The sequence below is a fragment of the Thamnophis elegans genome, chromosome 1, assembly GCF_009769535.1.
Source record: "Thamnophis elegans isolate rThaEle1 chromosome 1, rThaEle1.pri, whole genome shotgun sequence".
NCBI classification, from domain to species: Eukaryota; Metazoa; Chordata; class Lepidosauria; order Squamata; family Colubridae; genus Thamnophis; species Thamnophis elegans.
Genome location: NC_045541.1, coordinates 79,192,794 through 79,212,778, shown reverse-complemented (window position 1 = coordinate 79,212,778; position 19,985 = coordinate 79,192,794). Strand labels below are relative to the sequence as shown.

Genomic DNA, 19,985 nt, shown 5'->3' with positions numbered 1-19,985 from the left:
GTATTGTATTCCCCTCTCCCTGGTTTCTGTGAGCCGCCCTGAGTCCCCTCAGGGAAAAGGGCGGCCTACAAATAAAATCAATTCAAATTCAAATTCAAAAAGAGTTGATATAAATCAATGATTTTTTTAAAAATCCAATAAATTTTAATTTGATTTCTGAAATAAAGTTTAGGGTCTCATTACTTTTAAAAAATAAATAAATTTGTAGATGATTTAAAACTGTATCATAATCAAATATATCCAGCACATTCCCATAGACTGATTTTCCACGTAGAAAAGATGCTTGTGAGAAAATAGTTAAAAGACGTGCTTAGAAAGAGGATTTTGGTAAGAATGCAGCATTTTTCTTTGAAATATTAAAACCGCCACTTCCTTTGTGAAGTTCACAAAGCTGTTTCTACTTGTCTCTGGGTGTATCTTTCCAGGCTGCCAGGTAAACCTTACAAGAAAGGTGGCTACTTCAATGCTTCCTAGGTACTGTATGTGCTTTATTACAGTAACATGCTTTGCAAAGCTTTTTCCTTATATTAATTTCAGTCCTAATCTCATGTTATCGTAATGATTTTGGGTTTCTTTTGGACCCAACAGGCAAATAGTTATTACAGACATGAGGATACAGAATGTACCAGCGATGTATTACCAGGTTCAGCTGGGAAATATTGAACTATCTTATACTCCTGTTTTATGTTACGTAAAGTTTGTACTGTGTTCATTCTCAAGTTCATATTTTCACTACTAGGCAAACAGCATAATCTTTTATTTACTATGTGGGGGGTGGATATTAATTGCCTTAACAAGGATCATTTGGTCCTTTGTTCTTCTTCACTACTGACCTGTTTACAGTAGCTTGCAGTTTTTGTTGCATTCATATTTTTTGTTAACAGCTTTGTGAAGTTTCTGTGAAGTTTCATAAAGTTCTGTGATGCACAGTTTGTTACAGGAAACCAACACTGGGGTTTTTCCCCCCCCCAAGAAATGCACTAATTGAAAATGAAAAAAATCTTGTAAACCAATGAAGTCAGCCCCAAAGGTGCTTTTTTTTAAAGGCAACTGGACTTTATTTTTCCTTGAAGACATTTTGCTTCTCATCCAAGAAGCTTCCTCAGCATTTCTCCCCTCCCTCCTTACTTGATTCCTGATTTCACTTTGGATACATATTCCAACCAGTGATGGGCTTCCATTTTTTTAACTACCTGTTCGCTTGCGCGTGTGCATGACACTTCTGCACATGCGCAGAAGCATCCAGGCAGGTGGGTGGAGCCTCCCGCCACCGCTACTACCAGTTTGCCCGATCCGGGATGAACCGGGAGCAACCAATCTCTGATCACAACTGAATACATGCACCTGCTAATTTTCTTTGGCTTTAACCTAATTTCAAGAGTTTATGAGAAGAGATTTCTTTAAATTTCTGATCGGTTCAGATTTCTGTTTAACCTTGGTGCTTATCTGGTGTATCAGAAAGAGAAAGAAAACATATCTGAGAGAAGATCCTCCTATTTTTAACTGAGTCCTATCTAAAGCTTTTTTTTCATCCTCAGTAGCCATGCAGTCTCCAATACACTTTCTCTGAGGGAATGTGGGTTTTTTTCCCCCACATTGAATGTTACAGAATTGTTCAATCTGTGTAAAACATTAAATGTTTAAACATTAAAATACCCAATATAGAAAACATAAGGAGGAATAAAACCAGGATTGGATGAGGGTTCAGAAGGCAAAATATATATTTAGACAAATCTAGCTTAGGAGGAGAAAAGTAGAAAATTTAAGTATAAGAGAATTGTGGCAGGTAATGTTGCCTGTAATATGTACACTCAGAGCTTATGCACCCGAGGGGAATTCCTTGTGTAATCAAATCATATTTGACCAATAAAGAATATTCTATTCTATTCCATTCCATTCCCCTATTCTCATATTTCATAAGATACGCTAACTTATATGCCTAGGATGAATTTTGCTTTTCCAGCTACATTACCTTGACTCCGAGATCTGATATTACAAATCCTCCATTTTGGGGTTTTCTCCTTTTAAAATAGATTCAATATTTTGAATCACAAACATTGGCTTAGCAATTGTCACATGTGTGAAAATGTAAAAGTCCACATTCTTTGCCTCAGTAGTTAATGTATCTTGCAGACACCATGCTCTCCTGTTTTCAGGCTTATTTTGGTAAATGCGAGGAAAGAAAGTTTACTCCACACTTAATTAAACTTCATGGCCTGAAGTTACAAGCAATAAATGAGAGGCTTGGAAAAGGATTGTTATAAAAGTCTGTGTTAGCAAAAGCACCAAGTGGGTGGTACACTCAGTCTCTGTGTAGTGTTGTCTACATGTAACACAGTAGCACACACAACAACTAACACACACATTCCCTATTATTTTCTTTTGCCTACTTTGAGAGCGATATTCCTTGTAAGTATTCCAATGTTAAATAAGCCCAATATCTTATGCTCATCACAGAGGTGGTATTCAGCAGGTTCTGACCAGTTCTGGAGAACCGGTAGTGGAAATTTTGAGTAGTTCAGAGAACCGGTAAATACCATCTCTGACTGGCCCCGCCCCCATCTATTCTCTGCCTCCCAAGTTCCAGCTGATCGGGAGGAAATGGGGATTTTGCAGTAACCTTCCCCTGCCACGCCTACCAAGCCACACCATGTCCACCAAGCATACTACAGAACTGGTAGTAAAAAATTTTGAATCCCACCACTGACTCATCATGGAAATTCGTACCCTATATTCACCTAAGAAACATATAGCTCTTGTAGGAAAGCATGTTTCCCACAAGGAGGAGCGTTTACAAGATTTCTGGTTCAAAAATGTCTCATGTAAGCAAGGCTTCCTCTCTTCATCTATTCTTTGTGTTAAGGGAAGCAAGGAATGCTGAATACACTGTATTGTAATTGGCTTAGCGTTTTTTTGCTCGTGTAGTGCTAATGTAAAGATGGTAAGAGGCACTTTAGACTGCTACTTTAATCATGTTGTGGTTCAGCTAATCGGCAGATTGCTAGTGTTTTCGTTGGCTGAGCCAGATTGTACTTTATGCATGTGCAAATTACAAGCAAACATAGTGCCACGAGCCTTCCTATTATGGTTTTAAGAGATAATGTACAAAATTATTGTTTATGGTTCCTGTGATCGGTTCAAGCAATTTTCTTGCTCCAGTGCAGGCCAAAAGAAATGCTATTGATAGTACAGTAAATAGTGTTTTGTGTAACCATATACATTGTCAAAGCAAAACCAAGAGTTAGGAAACTATTAAGGGTTGTGTCTTCTGAAAGGATACCAGACTGTGAAAGGCTGCCTTACTATCCCTAGGATTCTTTAAGGTACTTAAAGAGGGAAGTTGCTCCTGGGGAGTGTCCAATTATATCAGTCCACTGATGAAATAGTGTTCACCGATAAAACAAATACTTCCTACCTCTCCTGCCCCAAATCTGTACTGGTGGGTTGGAGAACTCTTCAGAGCATATCTGAGTAGAACAAAAGGAAATACTATTTAAAAAAATGAAATGTAAATGCTGTGTGTGTTCTTCAACTTCTAAGGTTGATAAATCGGGGAAAAAAATGTTCTGAACCAACAAGAAAAGAAGTCCAGTTGCTGTGCTTCTAAAGTTGATGTTTCCCGCCTTTGCTAATATCTAGGTGCTTTCTAGTAGGTAGAACCTAGGTAGACAATCAAAATCACTCTTCATACTAGATCTCATATTTACTTACATCCATTCTGTTCATTTTCATCTTGGCATAGTGCAAGTACATGTCAATGATTGATTGGGAAACTTACCTAAAGTGTCAAAGAATGCAGCAGCTTTGATTTGGGATTCCGGACTGGATAAGCAATCTGCTTTTTGCCAGGTTGCAGGCAAATTTCCTCCCAGTGTGGTGAACTACAAGAAACCTGAGAGCTGCTTCTACCAACACTGTTCCACTTAGGGAATCATTCCCTGTCTCAATTCCATTCATGCCAAGAGAATGCCATTTCCAAACCAGATATCCTGCCAAAGAGTCATAATTGTAAAAGGGCCTGCTTGTTTTATTTTCCTCTTTTGATTTCAAAGTAGAAAGGCAGCTAGCATTGATTGTAAGCAAAAGCCCCCCCCCCCCCTTTCAGAGAGGCTAAGTGTTTTGCTTGCATTTTTTCATGGATTTTCAATGAAATTATATAAACGGCTTAAATAAATAATAAAAAATGGCAACTGGGAATCTTAAAGGCTAATTGCAGAATTCCTATTCTTTATGTGCTCTTTTCAGTTCCCCTGTTTAATATTTTATTGTAGCTGTGAATGGTTACTAAATGAGGCAGAACTATCTATATGATCCAGGCAGTGGCCCAGTTCTCATGATGATAATAAACATGATAGCCAAATAAATGAATTTATTCTATAGATTCCAAGACTAACCCTAGGGGAAAGTTCTGACTGAGTGAATAGGAATGGAATCACTACATATTGTTGCTCGTTGTAATGTTCTGTGAGAAATCCCTTTGTCAGGGTTCCAAATAGCATCTGAAAGTAAATCAGAGTCCAAGACAAAGGATTCCTCAAAGTTCCAATTTATTAAGAGAGCTATGTTGGCACATCTGGGAAAACCCAAATCTAAACACTTCCCGGTTTTCCACCCTGTTGAAAATTCAAGATCTTGCCCCCACACCCACAAGTCCATCACATGGTCCAAACGTTCACTGCTGTGCTGGCAGCTTTCACCCATCCAGTTCCGATCAGATGCAGAGGTGCAAGGATAAAGGATGACCTTGGATTTCTAGAAAGACTTTTGTCATGGCTACATATCATCTGACTCCATACAATCCTTCCTCCCATTTTCCCACAGTAGAAATATTTATGGTACAATAATAGAAAGTGTGTCAGGCCAGAGTAATCCACTTGTATGGCTGCAGGCCTGACACTTTTTGCTAATACTCCGATATGACGGTGGTACTACAGTTAGAAAGTAATGAAATATGAACCAAATAGTAGTGCACAGATGATGTACTATCTGTTCACAGCACTTTATAGATTCTGTAGACGGGATATTCATTAACACATGTGGAATACAAATCGTTCTAGGTTTTTTTTTCCCTGATGGTCATGTTAAAGATGGATCATTCTTGAGTTTTGAATATTTGGAATAATTTTTAGAAAAGGAGGTTGAGCAGCAAAAAGAGGGAGGGTTCTGCATAGTGTGCTTTGCATCCTACTTGCTGCTAAAGCCCGTTTCCTTCTTGCATTGTTGGGTCAAATCTTGCTCTAAATCCTCAGATCTGACATCAGTACAGGTTAGTCCTCTACTTACAACAGTTGGTTTAGTGATCATTTGAAGTTACAACGACACTGAAAAATTTATAACCTATTTTCACACTTACAACTTTTGCAGCATTCCCAAGATCACATGATCAAAATTCGGAAGCTGGGCAACTGTTTCAAATTTATGATAGTTGCAGTGTCCCAAGATCACAGGATCACCTTTGTGACCTTCTGACAAACTCAGTGGGAAAGCCCAATTCACTGAACAACCACATTACTAACTTAACAACTGCAGTGATTCACTTAACAACTGTGGCAAGAAAGGCCGTAAAATGGAGCAAAACTTACTTAACAGATGTCTCACTTAGCAACAGAAAATGTTGGGCTCAGTTGTGGTCGTAAGTTGAGGACTACCTGTACTGCTTAGCCCTGGCCCTTGAGGAACAGCTATCAATTAGAATGAATGCTGTTGTAGGTTGTGAGATACTAACTGATAGAACAGTTGCATTGTACTACCCTAGGTGCAGTATGGCTTCTTTTAGAAATGCATCTGGAAATGCTTCCGTTTTGACTGTCATCTTAGACGTGGTCCAAGTGAAAGGGCAGAAGTACATAGGTTTGATGAAACGGAATGCAAAAGGCAGAGGGGCAATAAATAGAAGTAACCAGAGCTCTTGGACACCTGCACTAATCTCATTTCATTCATTCTGATTTAATATCCTGGCTGAGAGAGTGATGTCATGCCACAGCGGTATGGGAGAGGTAGTGTTGCATTAACTCTCTGCATCTCAGATTGACAAAGCGATCCTGAAAACTCATATTTCAATATATATTTTTAGTAGTTATCTAGTCATAGTGGGGAAATAGCTATCGAATGGAGTTAGTAGTGGACTTTTTGCTTGCTTTCAATCTGATACTTATTGCTGGAGTGGGGGGGGGGGGGAGAACATTGTTAGATCCGAATTAGGAGTTAATAAAAGCAAGCCTCCCACAATGGAAGAGGGTTTTTTTGGAAATAGTTATGTAGCTAAGGCGTGCACGAGCTGTTTAAAAAAAGGAAGGAAAAAAAGAAACTGAAAAATATGATTCAGATATAGTTTTCACTAAAGTTGCTCAAGGATCTGTTCAGAAATGAAATCCTGTCAACTCTGTCTAAATACCTTGACCACCCACTCAACATATAGACACATTTTCCTAATTAACCTATACAAGGGGCTGCTTAATTGGCCAGTTACCAGAGCATGAATTAGAAAAGATATTTTTTATGTACTTGAGTAGGAGCTAGAGAGGGGGGGGGGAGGAAGGAAGGTGCTGAAACACTGCCAAAATGACATAGATCTCAGTCAACCATAAAAACCCAGCTTCTGAAATGGCAGTGAATACAACCAGAGATGATTGATGATGGACAAAGGAACAAGATCTAAAATTATGGGATCAGTGCTTTTGAAAGAACCCTAAGAGTGATTGGTTCAGTCAATGGTCTTTAAATAGTGGTTCAGGGATAAATCCGATAGCTTATTAGGTTTTCCTCAATTAGAAGACACATCATGCTTCTTTCAGACACGCTACAAAACTCTTAGAAGTGTGCGAAGATGGGAAAGTCTTCGATGTGGTTTAGATCCATAGCATTGTATCTTTTAAGACCCGGGATACATCTGCAATTCAGCAATGCCTGCAGAACCCTTTTTCTCTATATTTTTTAAATCGTGGATCTGACACAAACTTTTGTAGGTTGTGGGGCTTAATCCATCACTTGAAAAATTAATATTATATTCTTGTTTCTCAGCAGATAGTAGTTAATTCAGCATGTCTAAGCTGTATCTGAAATGATGCGATAACACACATGGGAAAATGCTTCTCAGTTTTCTGCAATACAGTAGACTTTCCTTGATGGAAAAATCGGCACAGGAATGGTTTCTAGAAGTAATCATATTTTAAAATCATTGCTCAAAGCAACTCTCTTGACTTGGACTCTCTTAAACCAGGATATAACAACACTGGCAACTGTTCAGCCTGCCGTTTGTCAGATGACAAATCTCACTCACATGTGAGTGCTAAAGATTGTCAAGAGGACTATTTATAAAAGAGGAGTAAAATTATCCCTCAAAGCCCTGACTAAATTCCAGTCCAGGTAGTTTATTTCCTGCCTTCCTAGAATTACACGCATGCACACACACACATACGCTCCACCTACCCCCTGCAGATTCCATTTATTTTATTTAGCCCTGTCTGTTTATCTGCTCCTTCCCATCACTAAGATACTGAGTTGTTTTGTAATCAGTTAAAAATGTGCACGCTGGAAGAAACCTATGCTGCTTGCTTATGCACTGGGAATGGTGATCTGTAAAACACCAAAAGAGTAATGTCAAAAAAATACCAGCGTTCTCTACAGAGACTTGGGGTTTTTATTAGATAGCATAGATTCTGTAAACTGCTGGAATCGATGAGTGATAAACAGACAATCTTTTAGAAATAGAAAAAGAATGGTGAAGGGAAAGTCCAACCACTGTCATTACAGTAAGCACTGAAAGAATGAAGTGATTAATGCATATGATAAATGAGCTGACTCATTAATCTCCGGTTTAAAATGTGGATTTTTATTGGAGCGTGCAATATATGCAAACTGATGCTTTGTCTTGACAGCAACTTTGTTGTAAGTATCCCTCATCTCTTGCTTTAGATAATACAGTTATTTACCAAAGTCTTAAGTGATTTCCCTGGTTGGTTTATATAATTCTTTTCTAGTATTCATTCATAAAAATAGTATATTTCTCCAAGGAGCCAGAATTCCTATTTGAACAATATGTTATAAGTCTGAAGACTTCTAGAAAATACTTACTTGTTCTTTTGAGAGGCTTTGATTGATTCTTATTGGATTTAAATTTATTAAAGTTGCTTCTAGAATTATGGAACTTAGGTCTGAGGTTAATTTTCCAGTTTGTTTTGTTGATTTCTTTTTTATCAATCTGGCTTAAAGAAAGAAGAAAGAATTGCATCCGTTTGAGTTTTGATTTTAAAAAAGTGCAAAAGCTATGGTGGCACAGAAATTAGAATGCAGTATTGCAGGCTAACTCTGCCCACTGCCAGGAGTTTGATCCTGACCGCTCAAGTTTGACTCAGCCTTCCATCCTTTTGAAGTCAGTAAAATGAGGACCCAGATTGTTGGGGCAATAGGCTGACTCTGTAAACTGCTTAGACAGGACTGTAAAGCAATGTCTTTTACTTACATACCACATACGAAGTGGTATGGTACATGTCTGAATTTAAAGAAAAGTCACAAAATAAGTATAGGAGAAACAAAAAAATAATGTAGGGGAACTATTGTAAAAATGTGGATTTTTCTAATAACATTTGTATGTATATTTTTAAGTTTCAAAAAGATGTAAAAGGGATCAAATGAACTAAGGAGGAATGAGAAATTGAAGCCAACAATTTAATTCATTTCTCTAACCATAATTTCTTTGCTCATTCTCTTTCTCTTTTTTTCACATTAATATTTATTTAATTGTGTTTCTTAACTGAGTAATAATTTTATAATATTGAGATATGATGTATGTGTATGAAATTCTGTTTTATGAAACAGAGTTGTAAGAAAGTTTTACCAAATAGGAGATCAGGAAACATTTAAGAGAGATGAAAGGGATATTAATGCAATACCTCATACAGCAACTCCCCACTTAGCAACTACCTTAGTTAACTATCATTTGCAAATACAATGATAATAACTAGTAGTAAAATAAATTCATGCAATGTGTGCACTTATAACCACATTTCTGCACCCGACAATCGGAAACATAGGAGTGAGAGTAACCATGGTGCACAGATTTTATTTGAATGAGCTGGAAGCAACCAGCAATCTTTGCAGTGTCTCTTCTCCTCTGTCTCCGAATTATGTGTTCACCTAGGGACCATTTACTTACTAACTTACTCACTTAGTAACAAAATCTCTGAAACAGATTGCAGTTGCTAAACAAGGAGACAGTGTAGTAGGCAAGTAAAAAGATGGTTAAAGTGTATGAGAATGCAACATTTTGACAAAGTCTAACGTCATAACAACTATAGCAATATCCCCAAGAGCCATATTTGACTCATAGCTAATGTCTAAGAAATCTGTTCCAAAATCAATCATTTGCTTTTATATGCATGTGTAATGTTTTCATGAAAACTAAGGGCTATTTTTAGACTAAAATTGAAATGTTCTGTCACCAAATGGAAAGTTTAGTTCAATGTTGAAGCGATAGGTTATTAGAAGGAGTATAGAATGCTACAGATAAAATGCAGTTAATGAAAAAGAATCATTCCTCCTAATTCATATTTCCTTCCCTTCCTTCTTTCAGGGGGCTTTGCCACCTTCTCGTCTTGTTTCCCAGGACTCTGTGAAGGAAAACCAACTGCCATCCTGCCAATGAGTATCTCTCAGCCATGCTTGCCAGTGGCCAATGTTGGCCCAACACGCATCTTGCCTCATCTCTATCTAGGTTCCCAGAAAGATGTCTTAAATAAGGTACTCTATGACATTGAGGGAGATGGGCTTGTCTTGTAGAATCTGTATCTTCTTCTGTAAAAGGGTCATTGCCAAGAAGAGGCATTTGCTGCCTGTGCGTAACCATACATCATCCCGTCAAACAATAGTGTCTTTCTGGGCCTATGGAGTGTGCAGAGACAGAGACTTCATAGGCTTCCCCTGAAGCATTAAAGGCATTAGCAGTGGGAATGTCAGGATGGTGAGGCTGTCCCTAAGAAATGTTATGTGAGGGGAGCCAGTTTTGCATCGCCAGTGTACGGTGCCAGCCAGGCTAAAGAACAACATTGACCTCAGCTTTTCCATGTCCAGCCAGGGGATGAGGTATTAGCCTTGGCATTCAGCTGTGACTGATGGTAAGCTGAGGTGCCAAGGAGTGTAGGCAGTGCAGCCTACAGTTGCAAGAGAGAGAAAAAACAAATCCTTTGAGAGGGCCCCCAAATGCATAAAGATGAGCATTGGGAATGGAAGAGAGGGAGGGGAGAGCAGCACTGTCCTTTCAAAAGGTGCCAGAATGCTTTGGCTATGATAGGTCTGCAGGAAAGAAAGAATAAGAAAGAAGTCATTATTACAATATCAGTGGGCATGTATCCCAGGCCAGAGGGAGCCAGTAGCGTATTGCTCACAGGGAAGGTGGGAGGAAGCATCTAAATTAGAGGTGCAGAAAGGAAGAAAATAACATTTTTTATACAGGGAGTAGAAAGACACAAGAATGAAAAAATGTTAAGAATGTAAGCTTGGGAGTTTGGCTGGCTCCTAGAATCTGAGGTTACGATTTATTGCACAGGGATCGTGGAGAAAAATGATAAACCCAACAAGAGGAACATCACGTTGCTCTTGAAACATAGGAACCCGTCTGTGATGTATTTAGTTTTGGTTTTTTTCCCTTCACTGTAGCAAAACAATACTCGGAATATCCTAATGCCCTATGATTTAATCCATGGAAATGTCTCGTAGCCTTTCCTCAAAGTCCATTCTTCTCTTAGAAGACATGCTGCAAGCCTTTTTTCCCCCTTTCCCAATGGAAAATATAAGAAGTACATAGATCCGATGCCACCGGGAGTTTATGCCGTAAAGGCATTTTGAATGTCTGAAAATGTTGCTACTGAAAGTGCAGCTGTTTGCTATGACAAGAAGCTGCTAAATTATTTTAAACTGGCAGCTAAAATACATAGAAACCCTGTGGCTACAAAACGTGATGGCAGACAGTCTATTATAGAAAGGAGAGAGAATACAAGAGAGAAATACAAGAATACAAGAGAGAAAGGGGGAAAATGTCTAGCAGGGGAAAGTCTGTAACCTTCCCAACATTGTTGAAGTGCAATTCCTAGCCTTCTTCTCTTTGGCCATACTGACTGTGGCTGCTGAGAACTGTAGTTCAAGATCTTCTGGATTTCCACTGCTTCTTAAAGCGAGAGCATAATCAGAACCTCTGGAAGAACAGGGGAGAAGATTCTGCATTGAATGACAAATGAAAGAACCTAGCTCTTTTTTTCCTCCCCTTCAGGACCTGATGACCCAGAATGGGATCAGCTATGTTCTCAACGCCAGCAATTCATGTCCCAAGCCAGATTTCATCTGTGACAGTCACTTCATGCGCATTCCAGTCAATGACAACTACTGTGAGAAACTGCTTCCTTGGCTGGATAAATCGATTGAGTTCATCGGTAAGACCAGTCTTATTGGTAAAGAGCTCTTGAAGGGTTTTTTCCCCCCATACTTTTTCAGTTTCTTTATTGTCGATGCAAAAGGTTTGGAATGATGACCAAATTGCTCCATCCCCCTTGTCCTGTTCCATTAATCCCATATTTCAAGATCTATGGCAGAGGTGGGGAACTATGGCCTCTTTATGACTTCTGGATTTCAACTCCCAGGATTCTGGGAGTTGAAGTCCACAGCTCATAAAAGGGCCACAATTACTCACCCGTGATCTACAGCGTGCAAAATACCAGCCTTTCCTTGGACAGTGGAACTTCTTCCTTTTTTCTCCAGAAAAAAAGGTTCCTGGTGCTGATGCCCAGATGATAACACTAATGTAAATCTGGATATCACAGAGGAACAATTAGTGCTACTTGAGATAATACTGCTCTTTCCTTTGATGAGTATGCTTTTTAAACTTCAGAACAGCCAGGCTTATTCAGAAAGTATTTCTTAGTATGTACAAAGAAATAATTTATTTCTTAAGACATAGAATGTAAGCAGTGTTTCAGATTATCTGTGAAAGCACTTTTGATCATCCTGGTACCTTCTGGAGTATTGAATCAACTCCCATAATGAGCTTTATGATTTAGGAGTGTTGACATCCAAAATATCTAAAGGAAGGAAGGAGGGAAGGGAGAAAGGGAAGGAAGGAAGAAAGGAAGGAAGGAAGGAAGGAAGGATAGGTGAATGGAACATTTGCAAACAATTCTGATATTTGTTGATTTATTTAGTTGATGCTATGCTTAAATAAATGAATTCTGTGCCCAGATTTTTAATCCAGGCTTTATTTGTTCCGTAATTTTTATCATGTCAAAACAACACAATATGTTGCAAATGGCTGTCAAATAGACAGCCATAGTCCAGGCTGTAAGAATGAAATCACCCCCTCATGAAGGATGTATTTGCCTGTTTGGTTACATTAAATTATTTTAAATTTGCATTATGCAAGGAAAATATATTTCTCTGATTCCCATGTTATATATGGAGCATACAAGTGGATTACAACATTTTTTTCATTTCAGACTACTGCTGGCTGGGCTAATTAGAGCTGTAGTCTGAGATCCTCAGATTCCCTCTCCTTGCTGCAAGTTAAACGCAAGGGTTGTGTAACCAGTATGACAAGCACAGTGAAACCTGAAACTGAATATAATGGAATTTGAAACATTCCATAATTTATATAATGACGCTACTATACAAATGATGTGATTTGCATAAGGAGGTCATTACGCAAATGATGATGCTGTAGTGTTCAGGTTACTAGAGTGAACATTTCCCCTCTCCCCTGCCCCTCAGTTAATCAAAACAAGGTTAAAGCAAGTTTTGACTTAAAGTGCAGATTTGTGCAGATATAAATATCTTGTTCATATAGTTTATTGCTTCTTCTTTCTGGTCTGCAAGGGAGAGCAATGTTAGTCTGTAGCAACAAAAACAAGAAGGAAGTTTATGACACATTTTAAGATTTCAGATTTGGTAAGAGAAGTTTTCTTGGAGTTGCCTTTACTTCACCAGATCTGAAATGAGTCTTGGTAGCCTTTAAGGTTTCTGTGTTTGAAGTGACCTCTATCATCTTGTCCTGCAGATAAGGCCAAGGTTTCTAGCTGCCAGGTGATTGTGCACTGCTTGGCAGGGATTTCCCGATCGGCCACCATTGCCATTGCATACATCATGAAGACCATGGGCATGTCTTCAGATGATGCCTACAGGTAAGTCTATTTCCAGAAGAAGATGGTAGTTCTTTTTCCTTTCCAAGGAGAAAGGTTGGTTGGCTGGTTCGTCCCTCCCAGCCAATCCTCAAAAGCTCCTTAGGAAAAGTTTTATTTTTTTGATAGCTATTTTTGGAGTCAAGCTTTGTTTTCTCTACATGCCCCCCCCCAAAAAAATAGAAATGGAGGCACATCAGTGGTGGGTTCCGAATCCCACTGCAACCGATACGGTTGCAATGGGGCCTGGCATCCATCACATGAACACGCGCAGCGTGCATACGTCCTTATCTCTTGCGACGCCTCAGCGAGCCTCTGCAACACTCCAGCTGCTTGGCGGAGTGTCACGCAGGCACCATGCACTGCATGCATGGAAGCGCCAAAGAGCTCAAATACAGGTAAGGAGCTCAGGCGGGCGGGCAGGCCCTCCAGAGCACCGCAATGGAACGGTACCCGGTGCTCCGGGCAGGCGCCAGTACTCCCATACCAGGGCGTACCACCTGCAACCCACCACTGAGGCACATAAAAAGAAAAAATACCATAAATATTATACCACTGAGGGAATGGCCTTTTGTGAAGTTGTAATTCTTAATTCTTTCTTAGTGTAAGCTTGGAAGCTGATTTATGTAACTGTCAGGCTTGTGGTAGCCACTTCAATTTCACCTGCTGATTGGCTCCCATTCTTTGATCATTTGAGATCATTCACATGTAAATTTAGTCATTTTGTGATTCACAGTACATTTGTTTGTTTAAAAAAAAACTATTGGTAGGGCACAATCAGTGGTGGGATTCAAATAATTTAACAACCAGTTCTCTGCCCTAATGATTTCTTCCAACGATCAGTTCACCAAACTGCTCAGAAAGTTAACAACCGGTTCTCCTGAAGTGGTGCGAACTGGCTGAATCTGGCGAACTGGGCACACTGCACAAAAAAATAAAGTGCTGAACTAATACTCTATATAGAAAGGGCTTATATATGGATATGGAATCACCATATAGATTACATAGCCACCTTGCTGAATCCTTGAAATTTGTGGAACTTGGTAACAATTGAACTTCTACTGGACAAGGAGAGATCCTTAAATATATCTCTACTTTTTAAAGCCATGGGCATGTGGGAAAGACATATAATTAGTTTTTAGTGCTGCTTTGAATTATAGAGTTTTTAAGAATCTTTTACAACCATGGCTTGCTGATTAGATGTTGAAAATCTTGGTAAGACTTTCAAGATCTATAAAATATGTCTTTATTGAAAGTAAGAAAATGCCATTTAATAATCATGGCTCTTTGCTTGCCCCGACAGGTTTGTCAAAGACAGACGTCCCTCCATATCACCCAATTTCAACTTCTTAGGTCAACTCCTAGAGTATGAGAGAAGTTTGAAGCTGCTCAAGGCTTTGAAGGCTCAAGGAGAGAAAGGGGAAGGGGAATCCCAGCAAGAATACTTTGAGACTTGTGAAGGTAATAGACCCCAGACTCTTTCTCTCTCAGAAAAGACTGAGGAGGTATTAAAAAGCACAATCTTGGAAACATCCTGCATTGACTCTGAGCGATCACTAGGGATTTCAAAGGTTGTCTCACCCATGGCGTTGCAGCAAGGACTCAATGGGCTGCATTTATCTTCTGATCGCATCCAAGACACCAACCGACTCAAGCGTTCTTTTTCTCTGGACATCAAGTCAGCCTACTGTCCTACCCAAAGGCAGGAGAGCCCGGTTCCTACCGAAGTAGGGGAAACTCCCAAGCTTTGTAAGTTGGACAGCCCTTCGGGTCCCAATGGTACCTGCCAGTTCTCTCCTCTTCCAGACGGTTCTGACTGGCCCAGCGGACCTGACTTCATTCTAGAGGCCAAAGTACGACAGCGACGGAAGCACAGGCACCAAGCAGGCTCCCCTGCCCATGGGCTGAGCCTTAATTTCAGTGGGATGTGTGCCATGCACAAAAGCACCAGCATGGAGGACAATCTCAAACAGACCCTTCGGCTGAGCCTTCCCAATGTAGGGCAGCAGCTGGCACAGCCAGCCACCGCCCCCTCCAACGCTGGTACTTGGGGGATGCACGTGGAGTCCCCAAGCACGCCTACCTCGGAGAACCCCTGGTACTTCGGCACAGACTCGGCAGCGGGCAGCAAAGGCGGCGGGAGTGGAACTCTCTTTGCCAGCGCCACCACCTACTCTTCATTCAGCTGCAGCACAATCCAGGCAAGCTGCGAGATCAGACTGAGGGACAAGCAGCGAGGAGAGCAGCGAGAGGTGCGGCACAGCTGGCACGAGGACACCATGCCTGAGAAGCAGTTCAAAAGAAGGAGCTGCCAGATGGAATTTGAAGAAACCTTATCGGAGAGCAGATCTCGGGAAGACCTGGGCAAAATTAGCAAACAGTCTAGCTTTTCAGGCAGCATGGAGATCATAGAGGTGTCCTGATGTTCACTGTGTGAGATTTGAGAGCAGATGCGGGTGCATCTGGGGGTGGGTGGTGGGTGGGAGGGGAATGGAGGTAGGGGCGAGGAAGAAGATGGGTGACATATTTAACAGAGGAGGAGGAGGGCGTGGGTGTGGGTGTAGGAGCATTTTTATTCATGTGCCCATGTGCATTTCCAACGGGCATATCCTCTAAAACGAAGGCTAAAGCTAAAGGAATCTGAAGTCAAGAAACATAATGGTGCATGCTTAGTGCCTCCTTTGGTTCCTACCTCCACCACCATGACAAACCACAATCACATTCCCTTTCTTGGGTAGGTGGAGAGTATATTAACTCTTTAAATATTGGGTTCTTTCCTTTTGCATGCAAAGGGTGCTTTCTCTTCCCCTTTGGAGGGAACGGGGAGAGCTGATGCATGTGTCCTACGATGGGGTTGAAAGAGAAACTAGGGAGAAATTGAAGCTTGGGAGGGAGTGAAAGTTGTCTGGGAGAAAAATGGTTGCTCTTTGGTCCGCAGATTTGCAACAGGAAGAGTTAAAGGGAAGCAGGTTCTTTTCTTTGAAGAGTGTATTACTAATTATAATGAGTACATTCCTATCTAACTTATAGGAAGTAATTGAGATTTTTGCCTATCCGTTTCCATTACAGCAGGGGCATTTCCTTTCTATTCCATCAGGGTTGGACAATATATTGGTGGCTCTTTCCCAAATTCAGGTGCAGAAACCTGGAAAGGTTTCTTTTCCGGGGCTCCCCTCTTCCTATACTGAGCATGGGCCTTTGTGTTTCTCTGGCTAGCATTCTTTAAAACTGCTATTCCGCAGTCCTTATACATATATAAATATATATTATATATAATATAAAAGAGAGAAAAAAAACCACAAAGAAAAAAAGTTTAAAGGTTTTACTACAGTTTTTATTGAGACAAATAATTTTCGACTTTTCTTTCTAATTTATTTGAAGCTGTTCATTCTGGCAATGATTTTCAGACAATGTAGGGGCAGCACTCCAGCTCTGTTTTTATGTATATGGTATTTAAAATCTGAAACACGAGTTTCAAAGCAATATCTTAGGCCTGTGGCTCCTTCGATGGCTTGCATCAGTGGTGGAGGCACCCCCAAAAGAGATAAAAGAGGTGTGTGTGTGTGTGTTTGTGTGTTTGCATGTGCACACATGCGTGAGTGTGTGGGCATCTGCTTTTTATTTTTTTAAAAACGTGAGAAAATCTTTTAACTCAAACTGAGCCAGGAATTCTTCTTAATGCTTCTTTATTTTCCTTGTTCTATCACACCTTGCAATCAAAGCCATAAAACCTTCTCCTTCCTGGGACTGAGCAGGGGGTAATAATGAGAGTTGGGGCTGTTAAGAATAGGCTTGACTGTAAGAAAAAAGGGTACCTTGAATAGGAAGAGTGGAGCAGGGTGCATAGGAGCTATATATTCATTTAAATATGTGCCATCTGTAAAAGGAGCACATTAGATCTAAACCCAGGGTTTTTTTGTTCAGTGGGGAGAGCTTTTCAGAAGGCCAGAGTATTTTTATTTCCCGTTGATTTAGGAGAACTGGTGGGCTCTTAAACCCAAGGGAAGGCTACTCTGAATGGCTCCTCTTGTTCAAACAATGTTAAACCCAGTATCTGTGGAGGGCAGGTGGAGCTGGAAGAGAATTTTGGAGAACTAAGACCATGAAAATGTTGAATAAATTATGTTGTGGTACTGGAGTAAAAATCTCTTACATATCCTCAGGCCTATTTTAGGGAAGCTGCCGGGAGGCAGTGTCTTTTTACTACTGCAAGATCCGACATTTTAGCTTCGGTTCCCCATCCAAAATCTCTTGCCTCCTCTAAGTATTCATTCACCATCGATCAGGGAATTTTTTCAGTGAATGCAAATCAGTCAGTGAGCAAATAGTCCAAAGACAAAGTTCACATAGCAGGTCATCAAAGTGAACAGCCTTTCAAAAAATGAAGTTCTAGAAAAGATATAGAATATTTTAGATGTAGTGTGAAGCGCTTGCCAGCCCATCCCAAACTCAGTTTTCATCATCTATCTTCTCGGCCTCCAGAATATTATTAAGAGCTTCGGTTCGATAAGAGATTTTGTCTTGAATTTAAGACACTAGTATCGATGACTGAGAAAAGAAAACTAGTTTTGAAGGTTTCATCTAAAGTCACTTGGAAGTAATTTGGATGAAAGTTTTTCTGCAGGTAACATTTTTCTTCTTAGGGAGGAAAGGTTTCTCTGCCACCTTTTAAAAGATGTACCATATTTTTCAGACTATAAGACACTCTGAACTACGTATAAGACGCACATAGCTTTTGGGGAGGAAAAAAAAACTACTACTGCCTCCCAGCAGTTTTCCTCCTTGTAGCAAACAGCCTGGTCAGCTTCAGCGCAGCCTGATTTAACACAAGCAGCTGATTGGTAGTTGGATCAACTCACGGAATACCGCCTATCAGCTGTTCCAGGCTGCGGGGGATTGCCATCGCCACCTCCACGTGCCCCATTTTTGGCCTCTGCGCATCCCATGTTCTGCCACTGCCTATCTCCGCCGCCTGGAACGTGCCGAAAATATGGTATATGGAGGCCAAAAATGGGATGCACAAAGGCCCAAAATGAGGCATGTGGAGGTGGCGATAGGCAATGGCAACAGCGGCTATAGGCGGTGGCAATCCCCGCAGCCTGGAATAGCTGAAAGGCAGTATTCCGGGAGGCAGATCTTATTGCCAATCAGCTGCTCGTGCTGAAGCTGACCAGGCTGTTTGTTGTTTGCTGCAAGGAGGCAAATTGCTGGGAGGGCAGAGGTTGAAGCGTGGGAGGGGGACGACAAGTGGATGGGGCTTTGGCAACATTCACTCTATAAGACGCACAGACATTTCCACCCACTTTTGGGAGGGAAGTGCATCTTATACACTGAAAAATATGGTATATCTTAAACCAGAAGAGGCCATGGTCAGCTCAGGATTTTTTTCACACCACAAGTGGATAATTGGACCTTTCCCAGTTGTTAAAATATGCTAATAAAATCACAAATGTAAAATAGATCACTTCTGACTGATAGAAACACCCCACTCAATCAACTTGATACTAGAACTGGCCTTAGATGAGGGAAAAAATGAGTTTCACATTACTGAACAGTAGGCTGATTCAAATGTGCTAATGGTGGAGAAGATTGTTTGAGAAATACTACACACCGCTGGTTTTCCAGCAGGGTAGGGGAGATTATTTGTAAGCCACTGACTGTGTAGATGAGCTCAACCAAGCAGAGGATTTCCCCCTCAGTGGGTCACTTCCTTGTGACCCACTTGTGTGGACGCTCTCCATGGAAGTGAGCTGCTTTAACCTGGTAAATGTTACAATCCCAGTGTTGTATGAAATATTTGTCGAAGGCCTCTATTTCAGAGGGCCATGTTGTTTACATTGCCTTGAACAGGTACAAAACGGAACTTTAGGGCAAGCAAATAATCATGCATGTCAAGATAATAATTGGCCACAAGTGTACAAACCCAGTCGAAACACAAGAGTGGGAAGGATGTTGCACACATTTTCATTATTGGCTACCCTGGACGTATTTGTGACGAGCAGCAAAGGATTCAGCTCCGTTCATGACACGGAGACACCCCAGGGGCTGCTCATCTATTTAAAATAAAGGCACAGAACTGTCTCCCTGAAAGCACATTTTCTTCTTTGTGTATCTGATTTTGCATTTGTTCCTTTCGTATCACGTGCTGGGTTGTCTTTTTTTTTTTTTTTTTTTTTTTGAGCCAATACCTCAGGGTTGTTTGTGTAGCTTTTAAAAGGAAAAAAAAAATCTTTTTAGTGCATTTATTTTCCCATTTCTTTTCTTGTTCAGCTGTATTTTTTTTAAAATACACAAGACAAAAATAACAATCTCAGGTTCAGACTTTGCAAACCACAGGGGAGCAGCAATAACATGTTCTTGCATCAGGTTGTCTGTTTCCTGACCATAGTAATTGCTGTCTACTTTGCCAAGACACAAAGTAGAGAGATCTTCATTGTATTTATTTTACCACTGTCTGTTCAGATTAGATGCTGCAAGCTCGGGAGTGACTTATGTGGACCTGCATGCTATTTTGCAAGTAATATGCAGAAGGGCATTGGACAGTGGGACTGGAGAGATGCTATTAGGTTCTCACACTGGTAGTATAATTTTCTCTTTAAAAAAACAACTGTTGAATTGTTATCGTGAAAGCAAGATGAAATATTCTGCTGCTGCTTTCTTGCAGTCTGGTTTTGTTCAGTATCCACAGATGCGAAAAGATCAAAATCCTCATTTCACCTGAGCGCTTGCATCAGAAGTGCAGATGAAAAGTTCCACCTTAGGAATTTTTGATCTTGTGAAATTTTGATTAAAGTAGAATTAGCACTAACCAGTTAGGTTTGATGAGCT

The 19,985-nt window shown here is 40.4% G+C and overlaps 1 protein-coding gene across 3 annotated transcripts in view; it reads left to right on the top strand.

Moving 5' to 3' along the window:
• DUSP8 (dual specificity phosphatase 8) overlaps nucleotides 1–17,962 on the top strand; it is a 111,336-nt gene extending 93,374 nt beyond the window's left edge. For all 3 annotated transcript variants that reach the window (XM_032221820.1, XM_032221811.1, XM_032221828.1), the window contains 4 exons: nucleotides 9,572–9,738; nucleotides 11,264–11,423; nucleotides 13,037–13,160; nucleotides 14,461–17,962. In XM_032221820.1, the coding sequence (XP_032077711.1) occupies nucleotides 9,572–9,738; nucleotides 11,264–11,423; nucleotides 13,037–13,160; nucleotides 14,461–15,580 (1,571 nt within the window). In that variant the 3' untranslated portion in view covers nucleotides 15,581–17,962. The remainder of the gene's footprint in view (nucleotides 1–9,571; nucleotides 9,739–11,263; nucleotides 11,424–13,036; nucleotides 13,161–14,460) is intronic.
• The last annotated feature ends 2,023 nt before the right edge of the window (nucleotides 17,963–19,985 follow it).